Raw genomic sequence first — 12,290 nt, 5'->3', positions numbered from 1 at the left:
GGGGACTAAGTCCCCCCAAGCCCCCCCCCATTTCCGCCTATGCGAATATTATACATTTTCCTATACTCAATGATATTTTCTAATACAAGGAAGATGTATTCAGGTGTAACTATATTAGTTTAATAATGTTTACTAAATTTATCGAATAATAAAGTTAACATTTTTGGTGACATTTTAGTTATGTTCGAAAATAAGTAATTATGAGCACATGTAGTTGAAATTATTTTGTCGAATGTGTTTGGTTTGAAGGTATATAAAATGTAATGACAAAAATCAAAAGTGTACAACAACGACAGATACACAATATTGTTGTGCGACTTACAACAGTGTTCAGTCATAACATGTGTTTGTCATGTACCTAAGTCCAATGTCCATAAATTGAAAATTCAAGAATGTTGTATCTATTTAATATGCTCACTTGTACAATTGTAATTGAAATATTTAATTAGTGCGTGGTATACATTTTGGTTCTGGGAATTAAAATCATAAATTATAATCGAATTTAATAGCAGGGTATGCTCAAAAGGTCGATATACTACATTTATTTAGTGGCGTGTTAGTTATGTACAAAAATAATTATGCCGATACAGAACTTATACATATAGCAGCGTGTATCGAGGTTTCAAGTTTGTAAGTATACTTTGTACCTGTACATAAATTAACGGATATAAATAAATCGAACAAGTTAGGAAAGCTCATTCTGCGAGCATGGTATATTCCTAGTTTCTAATGCATTTTTATTCTTCTTGTCCGGACCGATCATACGAATGTCAACAATTCTTGTATTAATAATTTCAAGTAAAACAAAATACAGGTAAATACTTGGATAATAAAAATAAATAAATGTATACAAACGTATAAATATACTATACAAAATATCAAATGAATGAATATACTTTGTAATTTGAAGATCAAAACTAATGCCCTATTATAGCTTATAATGGGAAAACATCACACAACTTAATTATGTTTAATTTGATTTCCTGCAATAACTATAGGATAAACCGGGTACTGGCAACAATATTTATTATTTTGTTATTGATCCGATTGCTCGTACGATTTTCAACCGAAGTGTTTTTGTGATAACAGGGGATTTATAGGACTCGAGTAATTTACATATAATACAATAATACGTCACATAGATGGATATTAAGTACGTTACAGCAACACACACACACACACACACACACACACACACACACACACATTAAATATTTATCATTTGAGAAAACATGTTTTTGTGCGTGCTTTTAAAAACGTGTGCGAAATTGGGTTGCCTATACCTACGTATTCCGGCCGAGTAGAATTGAGACGTTTTTCGCAAAAGTCCAACCTATAGTTCGAGTTTGGGGGTAGGGGGGGGGTGAGGACTCTGTGTAAATCGAACACTACACAGCACGTGTAATACAGTATAATATTATAATATATATGGTATAAATGCATAATAGGCTTTGTTCGCATCTGCCGTTGATATATATATATATACATTTTATTGTTGGCATTTAGGCCCGCCGTTTTACAGCCACGTGTTTCAATTTACATTAACTTTGGGCACTTTTCACAGCCACGCGTAACGTGCACGACTATTTCGATTTACATTATTCCGGGTTCCCGTGACTTGTGTGTTTGACGAATATTCAAATGATCGGAAAAGTCATACGATAATAGTCCCAAACGAATAGTTCTCGCGATTTATTTCATTTCCGTCGTACGAACAATATTATTCGCTATCATCACCCTGGCCACCATTTTCTATCATATAGATTTACAACAAGTATTTTTTAGTTTATCGTTTTGTAATGTTTCATGTACTGGCAAATTTGGTATTTTAGTCAATTATAGTGTACGTATACGTTACCGAGCATTCCCACGCACGATTTTGATCATTTTTTTTTTTTGTTAATATTTTAGTATAGGTGTGCGATTATTATGAATTTGTGCGATCGTTTTCCGAATTTGTACACATTTAGTGTTCACCCCACTTACAAGCCAGCGATTAAACTCGACTGATCTCGTTGGCTTAATCTTGAGCGATTTGTCACGACTGTTTTCTTCAATATTGACTTACACGACAACCATAACGTTATTAAACATAGGCAAGTGCACTCGGCATTCGGCCGACCACTTACAATGCTTTGGAGCGTGTCGAGCATACGAATATTCATGAAGCATGGTCGTAAATAATTTCATAAATATTATTTATGAAGAACAACCGATTTGGAGTAAGTCGACGTTTACTCCGACGATGAAAAGTCTCGTCAAACCAAATGCTATAATACCCAAAACGGTGTGAATCATAGACACATTATTGCTATGATACAATAACATAATATTTTGAACTGCTCCTCATGCAGTCATACCTCATGCTTTGCCCTGGGTCATCTGACATTTCTAGAAAGGGACAGTGAATATCTGTGCATAATAACATAAATATAAATATGACGACATATTTTTACGAAAAAAGTTGTTATCTCCGTTGTTAAACTTCTCTCTCTCTCTCTCTCTCTCTCCCTTTTTCTATTACCCGGTACAGTCGAATTTAGTCGTATAATATTATGCATCTTTTTCAGATAGTGTTGGCCTCAGGATCTCTCTCTCTCTCTCTCTCACACTCTATCTCTCTCTGCTACTAGCCCATATTTTCTGCGAAAGAGGTTTGTAGTGCAAACAGTGAAACGTACAGTATGAATCGGCGCCTACCGATAAGCGTGGCTGTTATTATTTTTTATTGCTCTTTCAAATTCTATTTATTATTTTGTTTTCGTTTTACTAAAATATTATTAATTCCACAATAGAAAATATTAGAAATACACTTATTTGGAAAGCTGTAACAAATAAAATCCACTATAATTGGCGACAATAGTTCCAACGTTTTGGGACAACAGCTACAGTCAACGGACGTGGTTTGAGCGATAAAAAAAACCAAATACACAATGATTGTGTACAATTTTAACCGTGGTAGTCATGTGTTTATATTATAATTTTATATTCGGAACCAACAGGAGTACAGGACCACGCCCGACGATATCAGATTAATACAATGAATTCCTTAAGTATTTAAAAACTATAACACTATCAATTCCCGATTAGTGTGTGTCGACAACGAAATGTAAAAATAATACTGCCGACGATCGTAACAAATAGCAATTATGTTCCATAGGTTTACACGAGGTATTATAGTACTATTGGTTCGAAATCGCCAACAAAATGGAATATTTGATCGGCTTGAATACTCCACAAATGGTCATAATATCGGTACACATAATAGTTAATCCGGGTCCGACAGAGGTTGTTTATATTTACAAAAGTTATTTATATCATGATGCAGACGACAGCTGAACACGATTATTATTCCCACGGCGATCTTTCTAATAATTTTGTGTCATATTTTATTTATCATTCGCCAATGTTGTGCCTCAATTATTGTATTGTTACAAAGAAAATAAACGACCGTGTTGCGCTCATCGTGAAGGATTACAGTCTATTTAAATATTGTACTTCGGTCCCGCGTTGTCTAAATTACGATAAGACCACGATTAAAACTTTGCATAATTTAATAATACTATACATTATACACATAATGCTATTGTAATCGACGATTGACGGGCATATTATAATTTTTTTTACGGATTTTCATAACGGCTTATCGCGCAATATTATGATATTCCCATCGAAATCGATCCTACGTTATATGATTTTTAAAATTAAAGAGCACCCTTTAAATCATAACTTTAAGCTAAAGTTACTTCTTTATGATTGTAACTTTAGCTGTGGGGACAACATAAATTGAAAAATGTAATATTTTGGAAAAAGTGGAAAAATATAAATATCTGATTATTACATTAGATCATAAATTGAAATGAGCGCATGTATTAATAATTTGATCTCCAATTTTATTTACGTACATTTTTATATTTTTTTCAAGTATGTTAAACGGTACTTAAATATAAAAATGAAGAGAATCATTTGCATTGCTTTGGTGCAATCTATTGTTAGTCGTGGAATAATGTTTTGGGATTGTGCTTACAATACACACCTTGAATAACTTTAATAGTATTATTAAACTTTTATTGAGCAAACCTAAGTCCTTTAGTACTAAGCTTATTAGTTATTTTTAATGAACTTGATGTACACTACTTTGATAAAATATTTTTTACTCATGTGTTATTATTGTTACACAAACATAAGCATCTATTGACCAATGTGAAGCATAATTATAATACCAGATATAAAGCAACATATTAAGTATTGTGTCAAGTAGCGTTACAACTTTTGGTTCGCAATGTAGATTAATCGTAAGGTCAAATTTTTGTGAAAAATTGGACATTAATATATCTAACTTGAAAAATGTTAAGGAATAACATTATTTTTTGTGTAATCTAGACTTTGTCAATATATGAACAAATATTAATATAATATCTTTATTAATATTCTATTTCTTCTGTTAAAGTACATTTTTTGACATGTTTAGAAATAATAACATGTACACCTAACTTATAAACTGAACTCTCTACTCTCTAATTCTACTCTCCCAATACAGGGAGTGTTGTATACAAGATATTATTTATTATGTGTAATGTGTACCTAAATCGGCAAATAAATATTGCATTAAATTATGCAATACGACTTTTGATAAAATAAAATACTGCACTATAGACATAAGTACACAGACGTGTCCATCGACATTCGACAGTGTATTAACATTTTTGTCTAAAAAAGCGTAAACAACCGGCAAAGTCTTAAAACTACTGTTTTACCATTCATACAATATTATTATGGTAAATTCAATAAAAATTATATTTTTATATAAATAAACGCATCGCCGGACGTCGCGAACGTCTTTCGGCGGAAAAACCATACGTTCCCGATTGTCAACTCGGCAGTATTATTTGATTACCAATTCGTTTTTTTGGCAATATTAAATTTCTTTCGAATATTCGTTGGAAAAAGTTCTTAAATATTTTTGTATTTGTAATTATTAATTTATCGTACACCGACAGTCTTACGAAAAACAATGATAACTGGCTGCGTGTGGACGTGTGTTTATTATTTTGGTCGTTTCGAGCGTATAACGTGATTAACAACAATGTTAATATTGTTCATTATATTATATAACAGAGGTATTCAAACATTTCAAACTGTGCGTTTCGGCTCCCAGGGGCGCCGAGGGAGTGTCGTAGGGAGCCGGGTAGTATAATTGAAAACCAGTAAATATTTTTACGAAAAACGTTTGCTAATATCATTGAGGCACACCGTTTGAATTGTCTACAACAATCATTCGCTAAACATAGCTTTAATTTATTTTCCACATGTAATATGGTAAATAAATTATAAAATATAAATTGCAATCATATAAACATTGATTTTTTTGTCATTTATAATTTGGGAGCCTTCAAAATTTTGTGAAGACTTAAAGGTGAAAAAGTTCGAATACCTCTGTTATATAACATAAAGACAAGTGACAATAACAAAAAACATATCATGCGAAATACAGTTGTCATAGGCTGAAAGATCGTCTCCGCGTTTCTTTTTTTAAGTATAAAAAGATATACTATTGAATTTAAATTACACATCCATTACAGTGACCCACTCGACACCTACAACTGTAAATCAGAACGATACTGCCCACTCGCCAACACTCGCCTTTTAAAATTTAAATACAAATATTATATTATATAAATGAAACAAATTACAAATAATAATGAACAATTAATTTGGACAATACGTATACTTCCAATATTGACATGAGTACCATACCTATTGGCTACTGTAATAATATAATATCACCCAATTAACTCGCATTATTAATTATAACAATCGTTAATTAATTGATACAAAACTATATGTATACTGCTTGTGGGCGCTGTTGGAAAGGTTATGACTTTCGCTACATTTTGTAGAAAACAGATTTCTGAAAATAATATTCACAAGAGAACATTGCGGCACGGGTACCTATGACAAAAGAGCGTTGTATAAATATTAATTTGTAAATAATTTAGAAAAATTATTACAATTTTAAATATCTGATTCCAATTAAATAAACTCAGTAAAAGTAATCATCTTTCTAACAGTGTCTAATTTATAATTATTGGTCTATGATCATTTTTGTAGTACTTTAAATGGGCGCGAACGAACTATTTAACATTTTTTGAACAAAAAGAGGAGTGTGACAAAGTATGCCATTTTTACGGAACACACTCGTGGTACTCTGTACACAAAATGAAAATAAAATACATATATAAAAATAAACACAAGCGAATGCTACACATCGACAATAACACATATACATATATATCAATGATAATAATTTTGAGTTAACAAATATTTAATTTTAAGGGGGAGTAAATTATTTTGCCATAAATACGTGTGCAGAGACCCTGTTAGTCGTCAATGTTTTCTGAGTCCGATAAATTATCGTCGTTTCTGCTGTTGTTGAAATTGTAGTTTTCTGTTTTCAGTCTCGCGGTTACAAGTCACGTGAAGTCATTTTCATAAGTAAGTTATTGCAATATTTTTTTATTAGTTTGATAACAGTTTATATAGTTGTTTTTAATTTAGTTTTTCTTTGTTGATGACCAACATGATAATATAATGTCAGTAAGATATTTTGCAAACACATACAAGATAGTTCAGGGAGATAAGATTTTCTCCTGTGCCCGAGTTCATTCATCATAATATTGTTATATGTTTCTCTGTCAGTTTCACAATTTCACACAAAGTGCATTCTGTTGGTTGGCTTTCCACGAGACATAGCCGTATAGGTATATTTTTAAGTCTGACGAGGACTCCATTTCCCCCCCCCCCACAATTCAAGCACTATTATAATTATTTATATAATATATACAGAGTAGATTAAAATATTATATTTCGGTCCGTCGTAAAAGTTAAAAGTAAAGTCGAAGGCCGTGTTGAAATGTCTAGCAAGTCAGTCATTACTAGTGCTAGTTGATATACTCGACGCCGCGGCTTATTGAACGCCATGGTTAAACCTCGCATGTCCGGTGTTTTTTTGTATGTAAAAAAGTGTTAAGCGTTATGTCAATATATTTTCAAAAAAAAAAAAAAAAAAAAAAATTTTAATCAATGTTTTCCAAAATAAGTCCTATTACTAATTGTATTATTAATAGTGTAGGCATTTAGATATTTACATCGATCATATTACAAACAGTTATATTATTCACGCGGTACATGCAAATTCAGCTTATTATATTAAATTTACTTTAATTTTATCGTGGTATTGGTTTTAAAATATTATGTATAATATTATTTTAATTGTTTATCCTTTTTCAATTGACAGTAAAATAATTTAATAATTCTAATATAATATCTATATTATTTCAATTTACAAATAGTGGGTTTCAACTGTTTCAGAGATGGATCGCCAAACAGCTGAAGATAGAAATAAAACAGATCAATGTAATAAAGATCACCCTAAAACTGGTCCGGGGAGACCACATGCATACCAGGGAACCGGTGACAAGCCCGATAATGATAACCGTTCAATGCAGATGAATCCTAACAACGAACTTTATCCAAAAAAATGAAGAGTACGTACAATGGACTTATAAACATTTTATATTTTGATAAAATATAAATAAATTTTAAATTTGTATTATTTGTTTGGAGCATTTTTTCCTTTCTTATATTTCTAAACAATATTCTTTAACATTTTTATGGTTTAAGCATTATAGTACATTGAATTATACTTTTTAATGTTTAAACACAAATAAAACGTATTATTAGGTGTATTTTTTGTTTAATATTACATTGATGGCGAGAGACGCAGTGTTCAGCCACAGCGGGTTCTACTTTAACTTCTTAATAGTCCTAATCATAGTTCTCAGAGTCGCGGAAAAAAATGTTCAACAATTCATTTTTAGTGGTTGAAATACCTCTGACTTCTGAGACTCTGATGGTGCTTTGTTCGTCGCCCGTGTCACTGATCAACAAGTAGGTCAAAAGCATCGAAGTAAATAAGGGTTGAATAATTATTAAAGTCTTAAGTCTGGAACTGATACTGACATATTATGTGGGCCCGGCATGGTTTGACCCACTACCTCCGCCGCCGTTTCAGTGCCTTGTGATCGTGTCGAAGTTTACATATCCACTACCGCAGCTGAATGAACATTATGTTGTGGCATCGTCTACTTCTCCGCCTCAGTTTTTTTGAGACAGAATCGTTTTTCGACCCACCACAACCTGTTGTATAGCGACAGGCTGGTTTGATCCGACGCAACATGTTGTAGCGATGGAACAGGTTGTTCTGTCACCACCGCCACGGCGCCACAGCAGAAGAAAGGGTTCACCCTGGACTCAATCGCCGAAACCACAGCCGCTTACGTCGAAGCAACGAAACAGTTTGCTCTGCGGCCATCGCCGAAATCTGTCGGAGCCGTGTTTTGTTAGTGGCAACCGCTGCGGCATGGTTATGATTATTAAATCAAACTATCGTAATATTAACAGTAAAATAAATTACTTTAAATACAATACAAATACAATACCGTAGACATATACCGCGACAACTAACTCGGATTATTATTTCTATATCATTACATAAACAAAAAATAGTCGTTAATTTATAATTACTAAACTATGTATGTATTGCTTGTATAATACACTGTTGGATAGGTTATCATTTTTTCTCCCTTCTTGTTGGAAACATATTTCTGAAAATGGTATTAATAAGCGAGCATTACTAAAAGAGTATACTAAAAGAGCTTTTTAAAAATATTAAATTGAATATAATTTCGAAAAAAAATTACAATGTTAAGTATTTGTTTCCGACAAAACTAAGTAAAATTTATCACCTTTCAAACACTGTGTTGTTACGTCTTGTGGGTATATGATCATTAATGAGTTCATAGAGCACTCGACATACCAACGCGGCAACGCACTATTTTCAATCCAAAAAGACGGGCGTGACTCAATCGCACGCGATTACGAATCGCATACCTGGGTCAACTCATAGTACACAAAATTAAAATAACAAACATAAACAAAGATAAAAACAAATGAATGCCACTCATCAACAGTAGCGTATAAACATATAGCTATGATAATAATTTTGAGTCAATAAATATTTAATATTGAGAGGGAGTAAATTATTTTGATTAAATAGGAATGTAGGGACTCAGTTGGTCGTCAATGTTTCCAAGTCCGATTGAACATCGTTTTCGTCTCCACTCTGGTTGAAATTGCAGTTCATTTCTGTTTTCTGTCTCACATTACAAGTCGCGTAAAGTAATTTTCGTAAGTAAGTTATTGCAATACTTTTTTGTATTAGTTTGGTAACACTGTTTACAGTTTTTAGCTGTTTTTTAAATTTATTATGTGATAATCATACCCTTAAATTGATTTTTAATTATTGTTGGAAAAAAGTGATAATATTGGGTATGTTGGTATGATAATAATAATCGTTTTAGATTTACATTTTTATTAATAACCTTAAGTTTTGACAGCATTAGCTTTTCTTGTGATAATATGTTAAATGCATATTATAAAATATAGATTAATGGAGATTAGATTTTTGCTGAATTCGGTCATTAAGTTATGCTTCACCGTCAGAACCACTCTACGCGAAGTGCATTCTGTTGGTTGATTTGAGATGTATATTTTTAAGTCTAGTGTGGCTGATTCTCAATTATTGATTTATTAGAATGATTTTCTGACGTTTTAAATGGTTGGTTGCCATGATTTTATATTTTATTTGTCCTGATTGCGTGTCCCGGTTTGACCAGTGATTTTGCCAGATATTGTCTGTGGGTATTATAATTGTAATTGTTGTTTTTAAAATGTGTATAAAATAGATTTAAATAATACATATAAAATCAATAGTATTTGGGTTATTGCTGGCATTACAAATAATTAAATCCATCATATTTCTAAATTATTTTTATTATATTTTAGTGGCTGCATTGATTTTGCTATAATTACAATTTGTACTGTATTTTAGTTTTGTATTATGGATCGCAGAAATTCATCTCAAGATAAATTTGCGGATATGCGAGATCCCAACATTTCGAAGAATGGTTTTGCGGACATGCGCAATCCGAATATTTCAAGAAATGGTTTTGCGGACATGCGCAATCCTAATATATGGAAGAATGGTTTTGCAGACATGCGCAATCCGCAGGTTTCGAGGAATGGTTTTGCGGACATGCGCAATCCCAATATATGGAAGAATGGCCCCGATAGTCCACCCACTTACCAGGAGGTAAAGAAAAAGCAAGATTTAGATAATCAGTCTGATCAGAAAAACAAAAAATAATCAGACATTTTTACAAAAACCAACAATTTTTTTTTACAACTTATTATCCCTTTTGTACTTACTTATGTATTTTTCGATCAACAATAAATTAAAACTGTAATCATTATTTTATCAATATTTATTTTACACAAATGTCACAAGAAATATTTTAATGATTAATATTTTCAAACAATTATCCAAGATTTATGTGTCTTAAAATTAGTTTTACATACGTCTACATCATTTTAAGCGCTATAATTCTAAACTGTCGTTGTTTAGTTCTTTGAAATTGTGGTAAGTTAGACAATCAACTCGGAATCTACGAAAGTATGTATTTATCGTACAACAGTTAAATTACAAAAACCATCACGGCTAGTAGTCGATTTTCATTTGCACAGTAGAACTATTTGAAAGACTATACTAAGGAAAGCTAAAATGTAATTTATTTAAATGTGTATTTAAATTTTATTTAAAAGTATGGTGGATTAACCTGGGCAACACTAACGTGTTCAAAACATTTTTTACATTTAACCTTGACTACGGTATTTTTAAATACATTAAACGTAAAAATAAATATTAAATAAATAAACCAATTCCTTATTATTGTCCTGTCTTCCATATTTTTATAAAAAAAAATCAAATCAAATCAACAATCCTTTTATGTATATATTGCTTAATTTATTCATTATTTTAATATTTCAATTTGTTTGCCGTGCAAGCACTAATATAAATCGATGGTACTTATAAGTAAGCATCACAACTTTTAAATTCTTCCACTACCAAACAGTTCGCGTGAAACAAGTTGGTTTAAAATTTAAATCCTCTTCTTCATATCATAATTTAGTGTATTTACAAACATGTAAAATACGTACACATTATTATCTCCGATTATAGGATATAACAGACAAACATGCAAAGTTATGCTAGTTTTTGGCCAAGATATGCAAAACCATGCAAAACAATGCAAAATAAAACCACACCATTTCATTTCGAATGTTGTAAGCTGTATACATTACTAAATTCTTATTAATACTGGTGATAGTAGAAAAACTACCTATTTCACTGTAAATTGATAACCATAGTATTATACATAAATCCTATGAATCCGTATTGATAAATTGAGACTGGACATTTATGTTCCTAAAAATGTTAAAAATGGGTTTTTTTAATTTTTTGAAAATTCATAAGAATTATGATGTATCAGAAATAAAAATAAAAAATGCTGGAAAAACATAATATGTAATCTTAATGATTTGTATATATTATATATTTTAAGTTCAAACAGTTAATATTAGATAAATTTTTAATAACATCATAATTAATACATGGTTGACGGTTGTATTTGTTAAAATGTCCATTGGCTTAATGAAATCCTTAAAGTTGAACTTATCTTGGGCATATTCAATTTATACTAGTAACAACTAACGATAGACGTATTAATAAAAGAAATACAAGTTTAAATGAATAGACAAATAATCAAAAATTTATAACGTTTCTAAATAATCGTATCGAACAGCAGTTAACAGTACTTATACAATAGTTTAATACTTTAAAACTGTTGTTATATTTTATCCGTATGTCATGGGAGGTTTCTAAAGAAGGAACTTTCACCTATTCTTGTCTTTTTTCGTCAAGTTATTCATGTACATTAATTTAACTCAGCGCACAGATACATTTATTGTACGTGAAAATAGTAAATATGGACTCTGTGCACACAATATAATGTATTTTTAAAATATATACTTTTGGAGTTAAAATGTTTCTTACCGTGACCACCACAGATCTCAAGACAAATTCAGATGCATGATACATCTTAGATAAACGGTTGGTACGTAATTCATACCACCAAATTCACGTTTTTGGTTATCCAAACACCGAATATCTACCAATTTGCGTTTATTTTGTTCTTAATGATTTTTTGAAAATAATTTCAAATATGAAAATAATAAATGATGTTAAGTTTCATTTGGACGAAATGTTCATTAATCTCGAAATACGCATTTTTATGCAATAAATTAAGTTATGGGTATATTCAGTTTTTCAT

General features: G+C 31.1%; 1 protein-coding gene across 3 annotated transcripts; it reads left to right on the top strand.

The window, feature by feature from the left end:
- Window positions 1–9,107: 9,107 nt before the first annotated feature.
- LOC111037433 lies at window positions 9,108–10,839 on the top strand. 3 transcript variants are annotated; one of them, XM_022320003.1, is made up of 2 exons: window positions 9,108–9,253; window positions 9,953–10,839. In XM_022320003.1, exon 2 carries the CDS (start codon window positions 9,962–9,964, stop codon window positions 10,265–10,267), a length of 306 nt encoding a protein of 101 aa, XP_022175695.1. In that variant the 5' UTR covers window positions 9,108–9,253; window positions 9,953–9,961; the 3' UTR covers window positions 10,268–10,839. The 3 variants fall into 3 exon arrangements, with proteins under 3 accessions (XP_022175695.1, XP_022175696.1, XP_022175697.1); XM_022320004.1 differs by having other exon boundaries at window positions 9,129–9,249; XM_022320005.1 differs by having other exon boundaries at window positions 9,148–9,390.
- Window positions 10,840–12,290: the final 1,451 nt, after the last annotated feature.

This window comes from Myzus persicae, unplaced genomic scaffold (assembly GCF_001856785.1).
Source record: "Myzus persicae strain clone G006 unplaced genomic scaffold, MPER_G0061.0, whole genome shotgun sequence".
Taxonomy (NCBI): domain Eukaryota; kingdom Metazoa; phylum Arthropoda; class Insecta; order Hemiptera; family Aphididae; genus Myzus; species Myzus persicae.
The sequence above is the reverse complement of the archived record's forward strand: the minus strand, read 5'-3'. Positions and strand labels throughout refer to the sequence as shown.